Source organism: Apteryx mantelli, chromosome 2, assembly GCF_036417845.1.
Source record: "Apteryx mantelli isolate bAptMan1 chromosome 2, bAptMan1.hap1, whole genome shotgun sequence".
Classification (NCBI taxonomy): Eukaryota; Metazoa; Chordata; class Aves; order Apterygiformes; family Apterygidae; genus Apteryx; species Apteryx mantelli.
In genome coordinates, this window is record NC_089979.1 from 169,755,409 (window position 1) to 169,781,298 (window position 25,890).

A 25,890-nucleotide genomic window follows, 5' to 3' on the forward strand; every position below is an offset into this window, starting at 1 on the left:
CAGATGTTGCACACGGTGTTTTAAATATCTGAAACCAATTTAATGCAGCAATAGGATTTTCTCCTTCTCAAAAAGGAGTGACAGGCCAGAATACCTAATGTCTATAACTGCTTCTTGCAATCACCACCTTAGATGGAAAATTATCATCAGTTATGTTTTACCTTCTTTCTCTCTTTCTCCAAAGCTCTCCACTGCTCATAACACTCCTCCAGTCGTGTATGAAGCTCATTGGCAGGTCCACTGCGATTTCTTGGAGGTCTATACTTGTTGAATGGTGTTGGAAAGGCAAAGTATGGTGCAGTTATTTCCCCACAAAACAGATCATTGATGAAAGGGTTCAAGTGGTTAAAATCGTCATAATGAAAAAGGTCAACCAGGTCTGAGAATGGGAATGGTGAAGGAGGAAAATTGAAATTATTTGCTGATGAAAATAGATGGTGATTAAATGGAGGAAAGTTGGGATTTTGCTTAAAATCAGACATTAATGGGAAAGAAGGAAGAAAAGAAGGACTGATGAAATCTGACATGCTACCACCATTCTGTTCTTGCTTTTTTCGGAACATATTGAATGGCTGGCGATTTTGGGTTGTGTACCCAAAATGAGGAATCCAGTTCCTTCTGCCTCTTCTATCATCTTTATTACTGTTCTCCTGGGTTTGCTTTTTTTGAAATCTGTGGTACTTTTCAGAGTCTTCACTTACAGAATTCTGCCGTGTCAACCAGTCAGATGAAAAATTAATGGGAAATTCACGGTACTGCCCCTCCTTACTAGTCAAGGAATCATGTTGGGAGCGTCCAGTGGGTTTCAGTTGTTTATGATTCTCTGAGATGAAATTAGAAACTGCCAAATTATTAGAAACACCATTTGATACTTGTAACCTTCCATCTTTCCTTGAAGAGAGGACAGGTGAGATCTGTGAGTAATAAGAGGACTGTGTTATAGACTGATGGGTGGGAGAGCCACCAGACATGGTTGAAACCCCTGAAGATGACTGCGGGCTTGTTACCATTTGTTTTCGATAAGTGATATCTGACACAGCTGTGGGACTTGCAGTCTTCCCATCCAGCCACGAATGCCCATGGTATAATGAATAACTCCCATTCTGCACAATGTTTTTTACAGATAAATCATATTCCGAAATTTTACGAGAGCATTCTTTAGGATTAATATGGATCGTACATTCATTATTATTAAAAGCATCCCCCAAAGTAAAGGTATTATGACCATTTTGCACATGGGTTTCCTGTGGCTTTCTGTTTGCTCCTCCAGAAAAATGATTTTCTTTAGGTGGTTGATTGAAAAAATATAGAGATGGATGAACGGATGACTGTGATTTATGAGTAGCTGTAAAGTTTTCATATCTTTTAGAAAACAAGTGGTTGTCCTGGGATACTTTATCCCAAGGGTCATCAACAGGCTGGTTAGACAGCTCAGGGGAGTACTTTGTTTGTTCTTGTGCATCGTTTTTCATAATTTTGCCTCTTGACCTTTCAGCTTTCCAATACTCTTTCTGAAAGTTAGTGCCTTCTTTAATTCTGTTTTGAGAAGAAAAGGTGCTAAAATTGGAACTGATTTTTTCATAGTCTCTGTTTAACCTCATATGGTCATAATTGCACACATGCTGATTATAGTCCACATTCTGAAACGAAAACCCTTCTTGCTGAATTACAGTATTATTTGGGAAAGAGGAATTTTCAGGGTAACTGTTCTTCAGGATATTATCAGGCTGAGTGCAAGAGTCAGAGGGAGAAAGCCAAGACTCTATGAGATGAAGATCTTCAAATCCTCTGTGTAACATCTCCACATCGTGCGACTTCTGCAAATGTTCTTGATAGTAGCTCTGCGTGCCAATCAGGTTTGAAAAGTCCTTACTTTCAACAGAGTGCTTAGATGAAAGCCCTGAGAATTCACCACTGTTTCCAAGATCGGGTGCCCACATCGGTGGAAATAATCTTGAAAGAGAATTCCTGTAACAAAATTAAACAAACTTTCAGGAATCACTGAACACATTTCTTACGCTAAAACAGTTCACATTTCAAAGTTATTTCCCCCCCACACTAAATGTTTAAATCCCTGTTACGTCTTTGGCTTATCATATAAAGCTTTGTTACAAAATTTAAGGTGAAAAAAAGGCTGCTACAGTGAGTAAAAGCTATATGAAATCTGACTGCCAGTGCTGTTCTCTAATATTAATCACTTTGTCTACCACAATTTTAGGCTCCCTCTCATACTTTCGTGTGCCAAAGTGTTACAATACTACAGCCTCTTACTTCTAGTTGTCATTTATGAAATACATTTATTGGCGCAATGTCAGAAGAATAAAACAAAGATGTGAACTTATGCCACACACTTAACCCAAAATTTCAGTGTATCCTTTAGAAAAATTCAGCCAAATGCTACTATTATAAAAGTAGTGCCAGGCTCTGTAACGCTTACTACCTCTTGCTACTTGTTGAGAAAAATGCGACAAAAACGTGGAGGTTTTTTTCCATCACTTGCAAAGCACATATCATCTGATTTGATTTCCAACAGTATTTGTAAGCTACCAGATAATTATATTATTCCTGTGATCACCCTAACACTCACCTGCATGTCTAACGAGTTTCAGACGAGAAAAATGAGAACTGAAAAAGAACAATATTCTAATATATCACTATCACTCCATTCTACTTTAATTATTTTGATATTATAGGTTTAACAAAAATCATCAAAATCCCTGCAATTTGACTGAACTTCAAGAGCCTGTTTTTTTTCATATGAAGGGGGAATAACTAAACATCCTTGTGAAGTTTTCCTTTCCATACATCTCAGGGCAAGTTGAATGAAATTCAAGCAAGAGGATATTAACTTTACCATCCAGTATCACAGATCCCTGAAATCCGTAAGAGAGCATAATTTTGCAGACACTTATTCCTTACATTTTATATCTTCCAATTCAAAACAAGCAAACCAAAACTTTTTGTATTAAGAGACAAATAATTCTTCCAAATTTCCTATACAAACTCTGTTTTCAGTTCCAAATCATAGACTTGCTTGATGCTATGGGTATTACACTTCTCAAAAAGGCACCAAAATTCAAGATAATATAATAGCAGTATATGCCAATATAAAGACACTGTCACATTACCTTCCACTAAAACAAAACAAAAAAAGTGAAGTGACATGTACATTTTTCACTAAAATTTAATCATTTTCTCATAAAAAAAAACAAAAAAACAGAATTTCTGCTATGTTCATATTGCTAGAAAGTAAGGCGCATGGTTCCCCCTATCAAATTTCAATAATGCTGCATAAACTGAAATTAGGAAGGCAAGAAAACAAGCCAATTAATTTTATACCATGCAAAGAACGTTAAGCTACCTGACCCTTGCCCTGATCGGATTTAGAGGCTAAAAAGGTAGGAGACACAGACATGTTAACTAATATTAATAGTTTGATTTGGATAATACTCATGTTTTATTTTCATAACCTATAAGCTATTATACAAAACTGTTGTGAGCCAACAGCTTGCCACCCAAAGTGATAATAGCTACAGTGATCAAATAATATCAGCTCCAGGACTGTTTATAATATTTATATTCAAGACTGCAGAGTTTATTTGTATTCATTAATTATTTTAAGTTCAACTGTATTCATAGTTAACTCTCCATTGTTTATTTTAAAAGGAGGGGTTTTTTTTTCCCCAAATGCTGTAGACTGATGGAAGACTATAAAAAATTGTGTTTCTAACAGTTTATTTCAATTGCTAGTAAAAAAAAAAGTTACCATTTTAAGGGAATTTAAATGATAAAAATAAGTCCTTTGTCACTCAATTCCAAGAAATCATGCAAAATGCATGTCATACATTGGTAACAAAAGGATGTAATAAAAAAAGATAGGTAACATAAGAACTTTCGGAATAAACTTACCAATCTGTAACTGGTTCCGGTTTGTTTGGCTCCTCTAAAATGCTTGTCACCAGCCCAAACATATCGGGACCATTACCAGAATACGAAAGATTTATCTGTGCCCTGAAAAAATAAAACACCTAGATAAATAAGAGCTTACAAAACAGGCAGGAGTAATATAACATGAATTTAGCTTTAATTTATTATAGTAGTAAAATGTTCTGCATTTAACGTATTCGCACTACACAAACTGAAAACTCTTTGTGCATTTGTGAGTTCTATAGCTAAAACAGGTAGAAGAACAGTTTTCCTTTATCATTTCCTATTTTCCCACCTTCTTGCTTCACTGGAGATGTCTCTAGCATTCTGTGAAGAGATGGGAGCAACAAAAGATTCTTCTCTCTTTCCAATAAACTTTCTTTGAACTATTAATATTACACAGATACGACATTTTTATCTTTTCTGTCTCCGTATAAAGGTAAATATGATAAGTCTTCTCTAAACCTTGAAGATTCTAATTTATTCAGTTTTGATACTGAAGATTATTTTAATCTTAAAAATATTATCTTACTTAAATATACTTAAAAGGCATTAATTGAATCATTTTTCAACCCTCTTTTCTGAAAGCAGTTGTTCAAGACAGCATTAAATATTCTGGATAAACTCTAAAGGTGTTCAACCATCACTTTTCTTACACAATCCCAACTTTTGTCTTTTATTTCAGTTTCAAAATGAGATCTTTATAGAGCTGTTTACAATGAAATGTAGAACTGTGAACTGGTATCGGATAATTAGACCTCTTCTGTATCTTTCTCAGACAGAACTCTTGGTTTTTATGAACAAGGCCTATTTATTTTGGTTTTGGTGTGCAACCAACTGGAGATCATAGGTGGAAGCTGCATATAGAAGAAGATTATCAGTAAGTAAGGGAAAGTAATCAGAGACCACTGGCAAAGTGGTATGGAAACAAAAAAACCCAAACTGTTGACCATTTTAGAACTGTGGACAGGACAGTAGCAGGAAGCTGGATGCACTGCAGAATTAAACATTCCTAGGAAAGACCAAGTACAGGCTAGCATTAAGTCTAAAGTTGCCCAGACTTCAGAGATGTGGCAGAAGTGAGATGAGACTTTCATACTGGATGCGCACAGAAGCGCTACAACACAGTTCAAGGCAAGAGAATCTGCACCTTCGTGAATCCTTTTTTCTTAAATCAGTCAGTTGTTCAAACGCCGAACTAGAAACACCCCCTTGTGTCTCATGCAAGTACTTTTCACTACCAGCAATCTGAAAATTCTTGGTACTGTAACATGTCAAAGAACCATCTAAAAATCCTGACCCATCCTGATCCATACTTCCCATGAACCTCACTGACACATACATGAAAGAAGGCAATTAAGTTCATGTCTTCTGGCTTCAAAATAAAATATCTTCTACCAAAAGTCGGATAATTCATGTTAAAGTCACAATCTCAGTCTTAAAGGCATTCAATTTTCTCAAGACCATGGCAAGCTGCTATTATCCTTTCTAATTTCGTATCGGAAAATACTTGCTGTAAAATCTCTTGATTTTGCAACATCAAGGGGTCAAATCTTTGTCTCTCAGCGTTGTAAGACATCCTACTTTCTAAAAAGGCACAGCAACATGAAAAGAATCCATGAAAATAAACAGTACATGGGAAAGGCCAGAATCACAGAATGGTTGAGGTTGGAAGGGACCTCAGGAGATCATCTAGTCCAACCCCCCTACTCAAGCAGGGTCACCTAGAGCACGTTGTACAGGATTGTGTCCAGATGTTTTTTGATTATCTCCAGAGAAAGAGACTCCACAACCTCTCTGGGCAACCTGTGCCAGTGCTCTGTCACCCTCACAGTGAAGAAGTTTTTCCTCATGTTCAGACAGAGCTTCCTGTGCCTCAGTTTGCGTCCATTGCTTCTCATCCTGAAAAGAGTCTGGCCCCAGCCTCTCGACACCTTCCCTTCAGATACTTGTACACGTTGATAAGATCCCTCTCAGCCTTCTCTTCTCTAGGCTGAACAGGCCCAGCTCTCTCAGCCTTTCCTCATAAAAGAGATGCTCCATCCAGTCCCTTAATCATCTTAGTGGCCCTTTGCTGGACTCGCTCCAGTAGCTCCATGTCTCTCCTGTACTGGGGAGCCCAGAACTGGACGCAGCACTCCAGGTGTGGCCTCACCAGGGCTGAGAGGGGCAGGATCACCTCCCTTGACCTGCTGGCAACACTCTTCCTGATGCACCCCAGGATCCCATTGGCCTTCTTGGCCACAAGGACACATGGCTGGCTCACAGGGGAGCAAATAAATAGATAAATAAATAAAATTGCTTGTAACTATACCAAACAGAGTATGAACATCCAACCTGACACTGAGTTCGTGGTAGTGAGCAAGCCTGTCCCTGAAGACAGAGGAAGAGCAAGAAAGAGGACACAAGAACTAAGAACTACAGCTCCTCAGCAAAACTTCCAAGGGACTGACAGGGGGAGTAGGCTGTAGAAGATGAGCAGAAGAGCAACAAATAGTAGTAGTACCTTTTGGCACATCCTTGTGCTGTTCTGGCTGTTGTGAATAACTCCAGAATTGAAACTTGGGACACATCCATAGTCTTTAAAGACAGAAGTTAAGTGGAACTGTCACCTTTTTCAGGAGATACTACATTTGAGAATATGCCTGATTTCTTCAAAGCTGCAAATAACTTCATCCAACCTAGGGCTGAATAAGGATGCATTTCCAAAGGGACAACCCTCAAGGGAAGCTTGTGGCACAAGAATACTGGTCTAACAAAAGGCCAATGCACAGAAAAAGGCACTGAGGGTCCTTGAATTTATTGTGTGAAATAATTTCAGCGATGAAATAGATGAGAATTAAAAGGACAAAAGCACAAGCAAAGTTACACTGCAAAGAAATATCCAGTGATGGACTAGTCACTCTCACCAAGCCGTTTAGAGAAACTAAAATGATACGGGTGTACTACACTTAACACAGTTAGGCACCAAGCACTCTAAAATATTACAAGAAAAAAAAACAGCAACTTCAAGGAATTCTGCATATCTACATTCTCAGCATGAGTGTACACGTGGATTATCACTAACAGACAAGTAACATTTATTTGTTTAGGTCTTTGAATTGCTTTTTTTCAGCTACCTTGTGTTTGCTGTCTTACAATAATTTAGAGTCTGCTTTTAAGAAGAGATTGTATATTTTATTAGCAGCCTGCCACTCTGAGATTAAGCTTAGCACTTACAGCTTCTAATAAAGATATATGATCTTTTATTCAAAATAAACATCCCTGCACTTACAGCTACTAATAAAGATATATGATCTTTTACTCAAAACAAAATTCAAAATAAACATCTCTGCAACACTCTTCCTGATGTAGACTAGCAAAAAACCCAGCATTTAGCTTCTTCACAATGCATGCATCTTTCTTAACTGTCCCCTTTCAACTCTTGTGAACCAGTGGACTCCCCTTTCTCGGCACCTCAAACTTCCTCTTTCTTATTAGGTAACTGATTAAAAAAATAATAATAAAAAGAGATTGATATTAGAAATGCTAATAAAGTCGTCATAAGTATCAAGTGTCAAAAACTACTGTGCCAATCAGCATCAACCAACCCCCCAGAACAAGGCAATATTATACTGCCAGGACTTGACGTTAAGTTAGAAAAAAAGAGAGCAGGATGCCTAACACTAAATTATTGTTTATGCATTTCTAAAGCTGGAAGAGTTTTAACATTATTTCAGTTACTGTACACAAACCATTAAATAACCAATATAAGAGAGAGAACACCCACCCATATAAAAGAGAAAGCAGCAAATTCTGAAGAGTATGAAAGTGACCCCAAGGAGAGAAACGAATAGATAACACACCAAGTCAAATTAGTCTAGTGGCAAGCAGCTGCAGCAAGAATTTCTTAAATCTAACCGAGTGGATCACAAAACCAGCCAGGAGAACTGCTATACCTAGATCACGCCTAAGCTCCATTTAGTCCACGCTTCCACGTTTGGTACCAGTCAGCGGCAAAAGTCTGGAGAGCAGGACAGAGCGATCCTTCTCCTAGAATATCCTTCGGCTTGGCAGTCAACAGGCTGGAAGTTTTCTGAGCCGCACAATATTCCAAACCTTTGCATTTACGTAGTCAATGAACCAACCCTTAATGAATTTGCCTAGTTCCCTTTTGTTATCCCTGCGCTTCTTGGACAGTGAAGTAACAAAACATATTTACGGATTGTGTGAAAAAGCGTTCTTTTAGTTTAAGCTGCTACCTGATTTTTTCAACCCTTATTTTTATATTGCGAAATAATCATTTCCTGTTCCTCATAGTCATCACATCACTCATGATTTTATAGAGGTCATACCCCTGCATAGCTGTCTCTTTTCAAAGCTGAAGAGTCATTTTATTTATTCTCTCCTAACACGGAAGCTTTCAAACCTTTATCCAGCTTTGTTGCCCTCCTCTAACGCAGTAGAATTATTAAAGGTATAATTAAGATTGGATGATCAGAAACCACAGATGCTTGCAATAGTCAAGACTTGGTCAGAGTAGATTTCTCCAGTGTAATAAAAATGTTTCTGGTTTTGTCTTTAATTTATTTTTTGATAAACCTCAACACCTTATTTGCCCTTCTGTCAAATACTAAGCATTGAGGTGAACTTTTCAAAGATCTATCATGGAGGACTCCACAAGACGACCAAGGGAAGGCTGAAGAGAGAAAGTAACCTGGGTGTTAATGTTGGGAATCCAGGTAAAATCAAGACTGGAAAGTCCATTACAATTTAATGAGAAAAGCCAAAGTGATCCTTCTCTCTTTAGGGAGCATTCCAAGGTTGCCTGTTTTAATTATAGGGAAAATACAGTTTTTAATCTCAGAAATGAGTGTTGATCTTTTCCACCAAAAAGTTTATTGGACTACATAAATCATTTATTGAACTAGCTATTTTTAGGTGACAAACAAGTTCACTTATGTATTTGTAATGCATGATTCAAATAACAAAGACCCTTTGCATTCTTCAAGCTTCTGAAAATATGAAGCTTTTTGAATATAAAAATCATACTTGAAGGCATTATGTCAAGGGCAGGATATTATAGAAAGCTGATGCATTTTCAAGAGTAGCTGTATACATATTTATGCTGTCAGTGGCAAAGGGCTACCCACTCACATCTGTCCTGTGTCTAACACACTCTGTATTATTGATGTTCCAGGAAAAAATCATCAAGCAGGATCAAAATGATCTATAGTACCAAGGGACGGGAGGTAAGGAAGAAGAGGGGTCTTTTTAAAGCAGTTTTCAATTACATATGACAGGTTCCCATTTCATTCCCTAAAAATAGTATTTTTTTAATCAATTTTTAAAATATATATAAAAAATGTTTATATACATGCATTTAATTTTATACAAAATATATAAATATAAACCCACACAGACCTCCTACCATTTTTCACAAGCTCTATAAGAAATATTATAGAATAAAGATAATTTATAGAGTTTCTAGCAAAGTAGTTATCCCATAACTTCTTTCTAAAGAGACCTGGAATCCCACTTGTGCTGCCCAGTAACAATTTCAGTTTTCTAAAATATCACCATAAGATTATACCAAGGAGGTCCATACCTTTTTTTTGTGCAGTCTTGAAAAGAAGTTTTTGCGCTGATATCATCTCCACATGCAGCCCAGTCACTATATAGACGTGAAGATTCTAGTGAAGGTGGCGTATTAGTAATTGTTCCTAATAACGGGGAGAATAATTGAGTGTCCATTTTCTGTTTCTTGTTATTTACCTACATTGAAAAGAGAAGAAAAAAAATTTTAAATGTTCGATTTTATATAAACGAGCAGCAAAGACAACAAAGTAAAGTACGACCTTCCTTTTATATCTTGATCTAAATGATTTTTCAGGAAAATTAAATGTATACCAATTAAGCAGGCATTACACAAGGATACAATCTAAAATTTGCACTTTTCTTTGGCCTAAGAAATTTATGTATCTGCTTAAAAAATATATATATATATATATATAAAATATATATATATATTTTTTTTTTACTATAAAATTACAGGAATTCTCTACAGATTTCACAGTGTGGGTGTTTGTGTCTCAAATCCACAAGCTCAGACTCTTCCAACCTATATTACTGAAAATGCACGTGCCACGGGCATACACATCTTTTCTGAGAAAACAAAGAGCAGAGCAATTATCCCTGCTATACCCCTGAACATACAAAATATTCCTGCAAAGAGCTCCACGTAAGCAGGGAAGAACATTCGTTTGAGAATTCCATGGAGCAAAATTCACTTAAGAGAAGTAAACTCTCTTCTCACTTTAAGCTTTGTTTCAGGAAATCTATTACAGTTAGATGATTGACAATCACCATTCAAAGAACGGGCAATCAGAGGCCTAAGTAACAATGAAGGACTGTACCTAAATCCGTATCTGAACTAGGAGCTGCCTAAACAGAAGCTGTGATTTATAAAGGTTTAGGCAGAATCAGAGAGCAATTTAGGCTGGAAGGAACCTCTTTGATGCTCTGGAGTCATCCAGTCTAATTCCCTGCTCAGAGCAGATCCAATCAGATCAGGTTACTCAGGCTTTTGCCCAGTTGAATTTTCAGTATCTTCAAGGATGGAGATCTCACCACCTTCTATCCGGGCAACTTGTTCTAATAGCTGACCGCTGTCCTATTCAAAATATATATACATGACACACACACACAGATGGAGATGTAGAAAATTACTGATATCAAGATGCAACTTGTGTCCATGCCTGTTGTCAAAGGCTGTCCCGCCCCACTCCCCACATACGAGCATCTCCTGGCACTGCCAGGTCCTGTGCTTGTCCCCTTGCTGGGGAAGGCCAACTGGCGAGCAGCGTCCCTGGAGAAAACTGCTGGCACCAATGCTATTTAGTGGCTTTGCTCATGACCTAGATGATGGGACAGAGAGCACTGTCAGTGAGTTTGTGGGCAGCCCCAGTTGGGAGGGAGCAGTTGACACTCTGGAGGGCAGGGCTGCTGTTCAGAGGGACCTCAACAGGCTGGAGAAATGGTCCGGCAGGAACCTCATGAAGTTCAACGGAAGTAAAGATGGAGTCCTGCACCTGGTGTGGGATAACCCCATACCACAGGACAGCCTGGGAGCGACTGGCTAGAAAGCAGCTCTGCAGGAAAGGATTGCGAGTCCTGGTGGACAAGCTGGACACCAGTCAGCAGTGTGGCCTTGCGGCAAAGCAAGGCCACCCAAACGCTGGGCTGCCTTAGCAAGGGTAACCAGTGGGGCAAGGGCAGTGAACAAAGGCATTAACCAGCACTGGCCCCAGCAGTTATCCCCAGGAGATGCTGCTAGCAACTGGCTGCCAGCTGGGCTTTCTACCGCTGACCACAACCCAGTTAGCTTGACGGTCCAGCCAGTTTCTCACCCACCTCATCTTCCACGTCTCTGCAATGTGGCTACAAAGAGAAGAGCCAGTGTCAAAGCCAATTCATATAAAGCAGTCCTGCAAGTACACCACTCAAGCCTTGGTTCTCAGACCATGCACAAACCCTAAACAGAGCATCTTAATAGTTACTTCAAACTATTTTCAATAGCTTCTGGAGAGCAAAGGTCTAAGCAATTGATTAACATGAAAAAAAAATGGAGTTCTTTGATGAGGTGCTTCTATTTTAGTGGCAAAAGGCCAGAATTTCAAAAAAAACAAGTTTGGACTCCATGGAATGTCACATGACTTGGGGTAAAAGACAGAATGAATATTGGAATACACTTATGTCAATATATATTCAAATTCAAAAGAACATTTAGTAAGAATTTTGGTTGTACATCTACCTCTACAGAACATCACACTGGGGGAGTGGAAGAAGTTTGTACACCATCCATTTTGAACCAGAACAACAGCAGGTAAAAAGAACAGCTCTCCAGGCTCCACTGATAGCACCAACCAGATCATCATTTCGTGTAACAGGCATTCAGACAACTAGCAACATGTAGACAGCTAAGTTTAGATGCCTTAAATCTGCTAACTGAATCTCACCCAAGTGGTGCAAGACACAGAAATACAGAAACATCATAATCACTACAGGAAATTCTGATGATGAAACCATTCTGTGCTTTGCTGAAAAAATAAAACATTCACTCATAACCACTCCTGAAATATAAAGATGTCTATTAAGTGAAGGCACAATTACAAACTTATATGACCCACAAACTAAGCCAGACTTTTACCAAGGTTCTTGCAGAGATCTGAACTACAACACACTACCAAAAACGCTTGAAAACCCAGCCTCCTCAGATCAGCTGGTACGACAAAGTATTTGACTGATATGTTTATAGCATAAACATACACAGTCACTAAGGGCTAACGCAGCCCAAACCATGTTTTCCGCTTCTTCCTATGCCGTGCACCACTGGGTCGTGCATCTCAATTATCTAGCAAACCCCTTCTAGTAATCAGATTTGTCCCTCTTTCCAGGACCTCAATTACAGACCAGAGAAGGGCACAGCACTAGGACGTTAAGAAACGGCAATTTTCAGAGCTGCTTCTGGATGCATATACAGTCTGGCAGCAGGAAGAGTTCTGAACACACCACCGAAAAAAGTACAGCTAGCTTAATGCAAGACCCTAACGTTCAGAAGCTTTGCTGAAATCCTGCTACCTGGCTGCTGGGGATGGAAATCAAGAGCTTTAAGACTATGACAATTAAAAACAAACAAACAAACCACTTTTGTTACACGAAGGATCAAAGTATATACTGCTTATTGTAAATGCAGCTGGAATAGGTACAAAAAGTGAGACTCCACTTTTTAGCTAGCTAAAAAATACTTTCATCAGGTCAACCAAGCTTTGGACTGAAGAAGCCAAACAATTTGCTAAACCCTTTTTGAATAACTGCAGAGAGACCTTAACCATGTACTTATTAAAATCCTGAAAAGGCTTAAAAACAGAACATGACGGGAACAAATAGTGCTACCATGAAGACTGGGCCATCATACTTAAGAACATTAAACTGATCTACCAAACTCTCCTTTTATTGTTTGATATAAAAACTACATTGTCACTAGAAACCATATTGATATGGCCTAAAGTTTAGCTAATTCTGTGAGACTGGTACTTGCTTTTGGAGAAATACCTCTGAAGCCTAGAACAAGCCAATAGAAAATAGAGGTTTTAGGAGAAATGCTCAGTGTCTGAATGTAGCCTTATGCATCAAGCCCACCAAGAGCCACTGACAGGCTTTTCAAAAGTTATTTGTACCTAAATAGCATAAAAGAACAAAAATTTGATATTGGTCACTCCACTATCTCATGCCCCATCCTTTTAAAAGAGAAAATGCTATGTTAACCTGAACTTTTCTCTCTCCCTGTGACCCTTTTCTCAAAGGTAGAACAATAAAGCCTTGCTTACTACAAATCTTAGGCCTGAATTTGGTTTAGTGAAAGCTGTCATAGACCCAAAAGATCTCTCTTCCTCATTCTTGGGCTGAAAAAGAAGTAAAGTGGTATGACCTGGCAAAGGGTGCTCCTACCTTGACCTGGACAGAACAAATCTTTGACACTGTAGGGTACTTTAACAAAAATAAAAATAATTTACACTGAGGGTTTAATCAGTTTCTATAAACTTGCTTTACACATCCAAACAAATTCCTACCGAATAACATAAATTAAGGTGGTATAACCATAGAAAGGCTGGACACATACTCTGTAACATTCTGTAAGGGCACGCTGTCTATATGTGTATCAGTAAATAAAAAGAAAGAACGCCTCCTCGCCCGGAGGCTAAAAGGCTCGCGGTGCTCGCGTGATACAGCTGAACTTTTACCCCTTCGGATCAGGAGGGCAGTATCCAAACTACCTACTCCAAACGTCTCCTCGCTTGTGCTAACTCTTGAACCACGCGCAGGAATTGTTTGGGAAAGCCTTTGCTGACCAAGGCCAAAATTGTATTAACAATTTAGCAACACTGACAATCACGTGCCTGCGCCTCGGTCTTGTTTAGTCTACTGGAAATCAACATATAAATTATGCTCCATGGCTAAAGTATAAAATACTTCTGCAGAGCTTAAAAACAGGAGCTGTAACTAATGGATTATCTTTTATTTTCAGAGCCATTAGTCACTGCTAATGTGAGTTGTGCAGGACAATGTGACTAAAGCTCAGGAGAGGAGGTACTTCATGTACCCTAGATACAGCCTCATCAGTCAGCACTTCCAAAACAGTGGAGACTCATTCTAGCTAGTTAAAAAAAAAAAAAAAAAGTTCAAAATAACTGAGAAATTCTCATCTGTGCTTTAAATATGAACTAACAGCAAGTTACAGTAAAAAAGAAAGAGATAAAACGTTATTCTGTCTCTTACAGTAGTACTTTTGTTTCAAAATTCTTCACTGAATCTCAGATAGAGCGATAACCTAAATAACTGGCTTTACGGAGAAAGGACAGCCTGCAGAGGAACAGACTTGTTTCAGTCAGAACTCCAACTTTAAACGAATGAATGAAATGCTATCTCCAACAAAATCAAATGACAACTCCCACAGTCTTCGGCAGAGCTCTTACTTCACTCTCCCCACCCGGCAAATCACGGATAGCCAGTATTCTCACTAAATTACCTCTCAAAACAGCAACAAAAAAAACCTTATTACATCTAAAACCTAGACACATCGCCTTAGTGGATTTTTTTTTTTCCAAAGCATAACAGGATACAGCTTCTGTTCGTTCTTGTAAAATGGAAATGTGAATGTGCTAAATTCTCTCCCTGCAAACATACCTGACCATATATATATATATAATATATATATATATTTTTTGAGACATCTACCACTGTTATTAAGTCACATCGTATCTTCAAATGCACACAGAGGAGCTTTTAACTTCCTGCAGAAGTTCTTCATAACTGAGGAGTGAACACAAACACAAGCATTTATCAAAAAACATTCACCGCTTCCAAAAGCCTCACACTGCTCATCACATTCAGAAGCTCTTCTAAAGTTTATTTGGGAATAAACAAACCAACAGAACTTTGTCAGCGTAACAGTAACTATGCAATTATAAATATATATGAAATTAAACAGTATCAAAGTTATTAGACATCGATATTATTAGGGTATCTGTGACACTGCACACTGCCATTCCTAACCCCAAGCTGGCTCACTTTTTGCCACCTGGCCTCTTTGCGCTTCCGTCTCCTTCACGCTGCTTCCTAAAGATTTGCTGTTACTATCTGCGTGGTCTCACTGCTGCAGCAGCGAGAGCAAAGGACCTCAAGGGAGGCTGTTGTTCCAATATTTTTCTTCCTGCTGTCGTCTCATTCCACAATAAAGTGCCCAGCTAGCACAGCTGCCACGCATGCAGTCAGACGAGACGTGCAGATCTCTATAAAGGACTCGATAAAGAGTAATTTGTACTGCGAACAGAAGATCCTACATGGCAGAGAAATCGCAGAATAGTGAGGTTGGAAGGGACACGTGGAGATCATCCAGTTAACCCCTTCCCCTGCTCAAAGCTGGGTCAACTAGAGCAAGCTGCTCAGGACCTTGGCCCATCGAGTTTGGGGTATCTCCAAGGATGAGCAGGATAGAAGATGCACAGAAATCCCAGGGTGCCTCCCCACTACCTTGTGCTACAAATACAGGATACATTTTCCTTAGAGAGAGGTTTCTGCCTCACCATCACTATTTGAGATAGGCAGCCAGGAGATGCACATCTATAAGCTTCTGAAAATCCTCTGATCCTTTGTCCAAAGATTTAACAGCACGGGGAGTAGAGTAAAAGATTCAGATATTCTTCCTCATTACTGAAAATTTTTTGTTTAGTAAGTTCTCCAGCTAAGCACTGGAAACACAGTTCAAGACTGTAACCTCACATTTTGAGACAGCTATAGCTGCTGACAGACTAGCAAAGGCCCCTCAAACAGAACAGAAAAGTTTTAGGGACTTTCATAGAGACCACTACATCATGTAAAAAAAAAAATCATATGAAAAGTCTGCAATGAAGTTAGGGAGATCTGGAGTATCTTGCTGAACTACAGCATTAGTGAAAGTGGAGTTTAAAAACATTTCAACAGGGTGTCGCTATCTTCCTGTTTAGAGTCAGGAACAGTATACAGCCTATACAAGGCTGCAGCAATAGTATCTAATACTAAAGCAATTCTCTGAAAGGACATATTCTAAGTTAAAATATAACATAATCACAGCTAAATCTCTCTGCTTCATTCCTTACAAATAATTAGCAGAAATTACTTGTATTGCCCTATATACAAGTCTTAGCTAACAGAAAGTACATGATTCTCCCCTCCCCCAAAAAACTTTTAGCTAAATTAATATAAAAGATCTTTTACAGTCACTTATCCTAAAACTGCAGGAACTCACAGCTGCAGAGTATTGCTCCCAGATACTCCTTATAAATAGCTATCACAACTTATTTGTAACATGAGTAACAGCACTGCACAGCATTTTTACTTCTACCTTGAGTATATTCTTTTCTGATTTCTTGGCAAGACAAACATTTCTTGTTTTTCCTTGACAAGATAAACTAAACATAAGATAAAGCAGCGTCTTGTATTGTCTTTTGACTTGAGATTTCTAATAATTCCTACCCATAGCCACTTTAACCTAAAGCACACTGGAATTGGTTAACCCATTCAGGATGCACTGCTATTAATTCTCTGAAGCTGAAACCAGGGAAAAATAATAAGAATTCTATAAGCTGCTTTCTTGTGTTACCTGGGAAACTAACCAGCAGGAGAAGCAAATGTGTGATGGGGACAAATGAAAACTAAACCTGGGGGAGAGAACAGATCAGCTATTAAGATCTCTCTTAATACTACAGACAGAAAGATACAAAAATGGTAGATTACTGCAGACTTGCTTCTATATCCCAGAACTTCATAATATCTTAAAAGACCTACTAGAGCAGGAGAGGGGAATGTTGCTTTTCAACACCCAAAGAATCAGGAAATTTTTGTCTGAGAAAAAGGAATCAAGTCTGCAAGACCTCACTCAGACAACAGGGTCAAAATGACATAACAAAAACAAAAAACAAAAAAACCCTACACTTTTGGGAAAAAAAGGGGGGGAAATGTACAGTTTGGAGATGCTTATTTGATATATGGGTTCTATAGCACAATTACTATCAAGAATACTTATGGACTATTGGGGCATTGCTTTTTTTTTTTTTTTTAATTTATTTGTGTTTTTTTTAAAACAGTAACATCTAAATATGTTCATTTCAGGTAGCCAAAGAATTTTCATCCAGGTAACTTCTGGCAATTGTTCTTTAGAAGGCTTTGCGGTAGCAATCTCACAAATGCCCTTGACAAGAGCCACTCAAAGCCAGACGGAATGGGGAACGGCTGACTTCCAGGAATAGAGGATTATTCTCCCGTACAAACACAAAATAGAGAGATCTGCTCCATCTGTAGCGCAGAATTCTCTCCAGACTTCTTTTATAGGTTGTTTTACACATTTAGTTAGAACAAGCAATAGATCATAAAGTTATTTATTTCTGTTTACCTAAGCAAACTCACTTTTTTGGACTCACCTGTGGCTTGTAATGACCAAGAGTGGCGCTTTGTTTGACCATGTCCTTGCTATCAGTACAAAAGTTCTCTTCTCTGAAGTATGCAGCATTGCCATATGAGCAGCAATTTAGATTCTTAAGCACAGAGTTAGCCTATTTAAAGAAAAAAAAAAAAAGTTAAACACAAAAAAGCAACAATTACCAGGACCGTCAAAGTCTTACTTATTATGCATGAAACTCGTTTCTAGCTGCCCCCCATTGCTCCTCCCACCTCCTTTCCACGTCACACCACCCACAGCCATGCCAATACCACCTACATCTCACACATTCACAGAACAGTGACGATGTTTCTTTATCGCTGTGAGATCCCACATGACAAAACAGCTCATCTGATACGAGATCTGCTGACCACAGGTCACACGGAGTCCTGGAACGGGCAAGGCAGCTGCACTGCACTGCACCTGGGATCACGCAGGCAGGGGCGTACTGCCCAGTGACAGTCTCCTCTCTTCAGCTTTGTCCCCTCACATACGTAGACGGATATATCACGTAGGTGCACATCTGCCGCGCAAGTATATAATCTCACCGCACGATCCCACTCGCAGGCACGCATCCACACAGAACAGAACATCCACCCCCATTACATGGTAGGACAAACAAGTACGTGGGCTCGCGCCCACTTAAGGACTCTCCTGCACCTTCACAAACTCATAGCTTCTGTCAATGGCAACGGCAAAGTAGTTCTTACCACACGCCGCTATCCAAAAACAGCTGTGAAAAAAAAACACGTTTCCAGGAGCACTCCAAGGAAGTCTAATATGCTGATTCTGCAAATCCTTTTCTATGCTCTCTGGACATCCATTTACATGCGTTACAACCTAACGTCGTATGCTTCCCTTAAGGAAAAACGGATTATCAAATTGCCACTGCCTAGTGCCGTGCCTGCAGTTTGCACGTGTGCCATTTCTCCAACTTCACCCATTTACATTGCACGATACAGCAAAACAGCGTCCAAGCTTAGCAAGTCTGTGCACTATGTGAACGTAAGGCTTCATCTTCACTGACAAAAAGTTTTATTTGGTGGAAGCAATGAATACAGGAACGGCTGCTTTCAGATCAAGATAAAGCAAGATAAAATTTGCAACAGTTATATCACGATAAATTCTTAAAAAGTAAAAAAGCACTTGCACTTACGCAAAGTAACAAGATAATGTCAAACTGTACCCACACCCAACTCTGGCTGACCTACTCTGACCTACTGAAGCTAAGGATTTACCTAGGCTGATGCCCAGTCTAGAGTCTGCGGCAATAAATCATTTAGCCCACAGTCAAGTCTGTGCTGTTCCCTTTTCCAAGGGCCTGCTGAAAGCAGATTAAGAGCCGGATGAATTGGTCAAAGCACTCTTGACAGTCGCTTTTCTCAAGATTCCCACAGCATTTCCATCATCATGCAATGGAAAAACATGCTACAACAGACAGGAAAGCCTGTAGGCAGGAGCAAGCTGCAGAAGAGTTCTGTGAAATGTCTGTACGGTAACCATGATGCTTCTGGGAAGTGCCGGGCTTGCCACTCATGTACGAGCCGGTCCTCTACGCGTGTGTAACGCACCAGTCTTCTAACGAGGAAGGAGCCGCAGTAACGCCACCCTCTCAACACTACAGAAAGCTCTGTGGCCCACACAGATGGAAAGGTTAAGCACCCTATATTTAATCTAAGATACAGGGTTCTGCACCGAAATGACTCAGGTGCACGCAATTGTTACTAGGTGCTAATTTTACTGTATACAGTTTCCTTTCAGAGCTAGTAAGATTTTTATACCATCTATGATTATTTCTTCAGTCAACACGTGTCTAAGCCACCAACCTTTACAAATCTTTTAACTACTTGCGATTTATTAGCCGTTCCTCTGTCAAAGCAAACTTAATGAAACACAATTAGCTAATCACTACATCAGTGACACAAAGTAACACCGGGTACTTTATAAGAATAAGGACTTTGCAACTTTAAAATAGGGATGCACAAGGCATTAGTTGTAATTTGAAACCCCAAACAACAATCCGTTTATATTTCGGAATAGGAATTAAAATGGGTACTACTTCAAATCATGGGAAACATTCAAAGCAGTGCAGATGCTGTATTAGCCTTCACAACCTATGTGAGCGTCCAACCGAAATTTAAAATTTACATAGCTGTTTGAAAAAGATAAGAGTTCTACCTCTGCTCGCTAGCCAACATGCCCTCTTTCAGAAAAATAGATTTTCAATTATCACTTTCCGTGAGCTGTTACTTAGCTTTTAGGGGTTGATAGAAACGCATGCTTATTGCGCTACTGGTAAATAATTCATTCCTAGAAAAGCCTTTTGGGATATCTTAAGCATATGAGGTGCTACATTATAGCATTGATAGAAGCAAATGCTTTAGTTAAAGAAAAACTGCCAGCTTGCATTTTGTTAAATTGACAAACTTAAATGAAAAAGTCTCTCATCGAGTACTTCAGTGTCATGTCCTGAATTTTTTTTAACTGGTTCAAAAGAGTTTGGGTTTTTTTTTTTCTTTTTTTTCTTTTGATGCTGATCAAGAATAAACTTTGAGCAAAGAGATGAATGGCAACAAGAGCATCACCAAAAGAAAACAAGTAGATCAACCAGCAGGGAAAACTGGCTTCCTACGCATTCATGCCTTATCCGAAGCTAATCACACCAGCAGCAGTTTCCATACCACATCCGCTTGGCCTCACCAGTGTCTCCGCTCCCTCCCAGCTTGTCCTAATGACCATCAGCTAAGAGCCCACTGTGGCAGGACTGGTTTTAGCTGCGTGCTGACCAGCAGCCCACACTGAACAGTTACAACCATGCCAAGGCCTTTCTCTCCGGGAGGACACTATCTGGACCTCCCTTCTGTGAATCTGTCTACTTCTACAGCATTTACAGAAATTTATCATCGCCGAGACATTTATTCGCCTCTCCCTCAGTTTAAGTGAATTTGACCAATGGTTCAAAACTTACAGGAGGAATGACAGACTGCTCAACAATTTAACCTTCATTTTCCCCGAAGGAGGAAAAAAAAATCCTCCTAATCCTTCACACAAAGTATAAAAAATTTTGAATGTCCACAAGATGCATCTTCCCCTCAACACTTTTCAAAGCTAACACTAGAAACTTCAAATTAACTTGTAAATAGTGAGCCCCCTCAGCGCTTGTAGTCATTCTACTGATTTTGGTGCCTCTGTGCAACTTGCTTTGCCCCCTATGGAAGGGGTAATGAAAGCATTACCCTTGAACACAGCGTGCGCCATTATTATAGCTTCAACCTTTTCTAAAGTTAATAATTCAGAAATTCAGATTTTTAACCTCTACACTTACTGTGTTTTTTGTTTTATTAATTTGAAAAAATAAGGAGTAATTTGCCAGCAGGTAGCTTAGAAACAAAGCCCTCGTCTGTAATTCATTTCAATTAAGGGGAAAAAAAAGTTACTTATGCTGATTTTAATCATAAACAAACTGTAACCGTGGCCCAAAGTCACAAGTACTTCAAATACTGGAGCCCTGCTATTTTCAACTACATTTTCCCGCAACAGTGGCTTATGCCTGCTGCCCTTACTCTCTCGAGTTTCAGCACATGGTTTTTGTTTATAAGACATCATAAGGAGTAGTCCCCAACTTAAAAAATAGTAATAATAATAAAAAAACACCTTCATGAAACGTTGACATGAAGTTACCAACTGTAAGAACTATGACCAAGTCAGGTGCAAAATGCCATTACCCAAAAGCTCAAATTTGGGACTAATGACGGGAAGTTTTACTTACGTGGGGAAAAACAGCCACTTTAACATGTTTATCTCTAAGCAGCCTACAATATTCAAAATACTCTGAGTAACCAAATACATATTTAAGTATGTGAATAGCAGATTTCATATTCACTGCAGGCTCCATGGAAATATAACAGAACTTCATATTAGCTACCTGCATATATTCACCCTCACCTTGGAATTCTTAACATGTGTCACATTCCGTTATCTTCTGGTAGAGCAAGAAAACACAAGGGAGTATTAAATAAACAGATACTGAGTTTTTAACTTTACCTTCTGATTATTTGACTTTTTAAAGTGAGTAGAAGCTGTTTAAGTGCATTAAAACCAATCACAATTTGTAGATTACATCATTTCAAATATATATTTCTTCAGAATAGGATTCAATATATTATCAGTAAACCTTTTATTTTAGGAATATAAAATTCCAACTGGTGACTGACTAAATATTTTTTCCAGATTCAGTTTGATAGATGGACTATCTAGTACAATTTAAACTCCACTAAATCAAAAAAAATCAGTTCCAAATGTATTTTTAAAGTTGTTTTTAAACAAACATGAAAATGATGAAATTGCCAATTACTGAATGTGTCAAAACAAACTCTGAGGTTACAAAAAACAAACTCTTTGAAGTTACAAATCAAGTAAATAGAATTTTTATCAGTTGTACAAAGATCTATATACACTATATATCATTATATAGAGATTTTATCTTATTTTCATTAGACTGCTAAGATCAGATATAAAGCTACTTTTCCCACTTGACCACTTCCTCAGCTTGTGAAATTCCAGTAATAGAGGTCTCAGAGATTGCAGACTTAAGTAAATACTGTCACAATACCATTTAACAGATCTAAACTGCAGAAACACAGAAACGAAGGGGGAACTATTACCTGGTTGAAAAGTTATTAAATTACTCGGAGTAGGGATGACAGCAAGTATTCCCAAGTTTCCTATCCTCTTCGTAAGTCTCTCATCATTGTCTCTATCAGAAGGTTCTGGTGGTGAACACTAAGAGACACTTGTGTTTGGAGAATTATGTTTCTGTGTCAGGCATTCATAATATGCAATCATGTGAAAAGCTGGGCACTGTCAGGCAAATAAATTATCACAGTTACTTTAAACTACAGCATTATAGCACCCTTATCAAATATTACACTGCAAAAAAATTGCTTTGCCGAATTGCTTGCCAGCTTCCTAAAATATCAGTGTTACTTCAGACAGCAAGCATCTCACCTGATCAATAAATTCCACACAAATCTCAACTCCCACTGTGAGAATCAACTTCCATTCAAGACAAACCCGCACAGATGGTACCACCAGCCATTCCCCGCATGCATTCCTTCCACCGACACAGGCCACCGAGGGAGCAAAGGCAGCACAGGCTTTGAAACATGCCAACTGAACACACCGAAGCACTGCAGCAGCGGCAGCAGCTGATCCCGGTGCTTTCGAGTCCAGTGGCGTAGCCTAGCCAGCGCTGAAGCAGTGCTACCGCCGCACCTCGTTTACCTTCCCTAACATTGCTGCCATGGGACACCCGCTACACACCTCAGTTACTATACGCACACAGAAACTGTTGCCAGGCTCTGGACAGCGTCTCTGCTCCACCCACTGAAGCTGCAGGACAAAAACAGCAGAAAGCAGCAGGCAGATTTCAGGCTGTGGGAAAGAAAAAGGCCCCTCAAGACAAAATAGCAGCGCTGGCATTAAGCAATTACTCCACATAGCTTTTCCTAGATAGAGGAGTCTCTAAGCTGTACTAACACCAAGAGAAACAGTACAAATTGCTCGCCCTTAAATGTCACCTCATGTTTTCTTCAGATACACTCCATTTTAAATACCTCTGCAGCACCTGCAAACCTCCCCTAACACGCAAAGATTTCACACTGCCAAAGGCCCTGCTACAGAAGTGAAAGAAACACCGAGCTTACATTTTTGGTCTTCTTGCTTTACAACCAGTCTCAGCCATGTAATGTCTGATGTCACTGGAGTACCAGTATGTGGAAGTACTATGGGAATTGTAGTCTTTCCTCTATTGTGCAATAGCTACAAGGTCCAGGACTCCAGCTCTGAGGCTTCGAAACAGTCTGCTTAACACAGAGGCTTACGGGAACTGCCCGTGAAATACATCCGAACTAATTTACCCAGGAACTGTTTCTCAGATTGGAAAGAAGAAAAGTGTACCGAAGGTTTTGAAATGCACCTTCTTCTGTTTCCCACACATGCAGTAATTTCTAAGCAATTCCTCTCAGGTGATCATGTACTTCCAAAACCTTAACTTAAAATCATCATCAGGAAGCACTACCTACTGAGGAACTATGAATACCTATGAGGCGCTCTAGCATTGTATTTAAATGCACAAAAGTTCCTCTAACAACTTCTTTGTCCCTTGTACCTCTGGGGTTCTGGCATTTCCACATGAAAAAATAATTCGCTCAAATATATGTTTTGTCAGTGGTCATGATGGAACTGCCATTGCTGTTCCTATCTTCCCCACTGAAAACTATCATTTGGCTCACCTTAGCTAAGTAACCACGAAAGACTTGCACAATTTGCCCTATCGCTCCTGTAACAAGAATTAAAAATAAAATTATTTTACTTAAAGGCTGTCTTGCATATTAATATGCATGTGCTGTACCTGACTTAACTTCTCCCCATTATCAGTCATATATCTCTTTAGGCATATTATCACCTTTTACATTATCACGTATTATCACCTTTTACACATCTTTTTTCCATAATAACACCATCATTTTCCCACAATTCTTTGCCTTGTTAATTCAGACAGATAGTGAATCCTGAACATTCTCTCACACTACCATACTCTTAAGCTATAACAAGAATAAAGAAATAATATAATTTAAGTAAATTAAGAGGTCCACAGAGATAATGGAAGAGAACTATTTTGATCTTTACAAAGAAAACAACACAAAAGCAATCAACTTGCCAAAACGGATATAATATGAAAACATTTTGGTTGCTGGGAACGGTAATCAGTTTTTAGCCAAGTATTTCTATAGAGTTTCAGGACTAGAATGAGAGAGAAAGCATAGAGCTAACAAGCTCTGATTATTTTTTTCTAGAAACTCAAGCCACCCTTCAACATACACTCAAGCTAGTTGAGTTAAACCTAAAACATACATTCTTAGCCTTGAACAGTAAAACTGAAGTGTTTATCATGCTACAGACCCATCTTACAGAACAAGAGAAAACTTCTGTGACTGCTAGAATTTAGAGCAGATATCAAAAAATCATTGTCTTAAATTCTTGAACAATTTAATGCAAGCAGACTAAAAATGAAATTTTTTTTTTTTTTTGGAAAAAAGGACTTTGTCTAAAGTTATCGTCTGTTCCCAAAGTATTTTCTACGTTTCGTGTCAGTGAAAACATTGCTAAAAGCAACACCGCAGAAAGAATGCCACACAGCAAGTAACATTCCCAAAATGTTATTTAAATGTTTCCATATAGCTTTTCTAACACAGCAGTAAATAGGAAATGAGGTCACCCATTCCTAAAATCTCAGCCCTTGTTTAAATGTTATTCTTATTCTCCCTTTGATTACTATCTATATGAAGCTGCAAAGGTATTCAAAGAGCACGAATGTCCTTCTCCAGCTTCTCCAAAAGTCTTACGTAGACAAAAATCATTTAAGACTAACAACATACATAAACATGGCGTAGAAAGCTTTTACATCAATTTCCACATTTAGGCTTTTGGAATAAGGCCTCTTCCTTCTTGATGATGCATTGTTATACTTCGCTGTTTTTAAAGCGGGGTTCTACCTACATGCTTGTATTAATGGTACATCTAAAGCAGGGGTTTCCAAGCTGCAGTATAAGTCCGTAAGTCAGTTATTCCACCACCAGACATTTCAAACTATAGTACATTCACAAGTAGTGTTTAAGATCTCAAACATTCAATTGACTTTTAAGTATCTTTCTAAAAGCTGGAGATGTGTTTTCCTTACTGTCTCCCACCTTCTCTCCACCCTGTCTTTGCAAATCCAGCTAAACATTCCACCAAAATATAGCAACTCTGTAGACAGTTCGCATTTATGTTTTCATCCACACAGATGACAAACGTGGTCCTCCTTCACTGACACTCTTTGACAGATTCTATCAGACACAGCATTATTAGTTAGCGATAGCGTATTTACACCAACGTACACCATAAAGCGGATTGCACTCAAGTGTTTAAAGAATTATGACCTCAAGCCATGCTCTGACCAGAAATTAAAGAAACAGAGAAAGCTCAAACCTTTCCAGCATTACAACAGCATACATAATACCGAAAAACATGCACTGATTTTAGTAATGCAGATAGGCACTAATAGCCATAAATGAAGTCTAAAAGCAGAATTTTGTACTTCTTTGACCTGGGCAAGAGAAAGGGAGAGAGAGAAAATCCAGATGTGAGTCCACAAAAACAGTTCAGGCATAAAATATTTCCGCTAGCTTAAGAACGGCATGTTCCAGAAAGACAGTATTTTCTGGAGGACTTGCTATCTAAGTAAAAGCAAAACACAATGCAGACACAAGGGCAATGCCTGACAGAATAGCTTGAAGCCAAAATTTAGTCATAATCTGGTAAAAAAATGGGCTCCCAACAATATTTTTACAAAGTCACTAGTATTAGCACCTACACCCATATCTCAAAATAACATGCAAAATGCCCCT

The 25,890-nt window shown here is 38.8% G+C and overlaps 1 protein-coding gene across 4 annotated transcripts in view; it reads right to left on the minus strand.

The window, feature by feature from the left end:
• Positions 1 to 25,890, minus strand: part of LOC106483824 (meiosis-specific coiled-coil domain-containing protein MEIOC-like) — a 39,247-nt gene that overhangs the window by 12,599 nt on the left and 758 nt on the right. For 2 of the 4 annotated variants that reach the window (XM_067292040.1, XM_067292039.1), the window contains exons 1-5: positions 23,146 to 23,162; positions 17,424 to 17,555; positions 9,515 to 9,681; positions 3,910 to 4,011; positions 162 to 1,968 (exon numbers count right to left, since the gene is read on the minus strand). In XM_067292040.1, the coding sequence (XP_067148141.1) occupies positions 162 to 1,968; positions 3,910 to 4,011; positions 9,515 to 9,681; positions 17,424 to 17,465 (2,118 nt within the window). In that variant the 5' untranslated portion in view covers positions 17,466 to 17,555; positions 23,146 to 23,162. Of the gene's footprint in view, positions 1 to 161; positions 1,969 to 3,909; positions 4,012 to 9,514; positions 9,682 to 10,322; positions 10,418 to 17,423; positions 17,556 to 23,145; positions 23,163 to 25,890 lie in introns of those variants that run through there. The other 2 variants (XM_067292041.1, XM_067292043.1) reach the window with 2 other exon arrangements.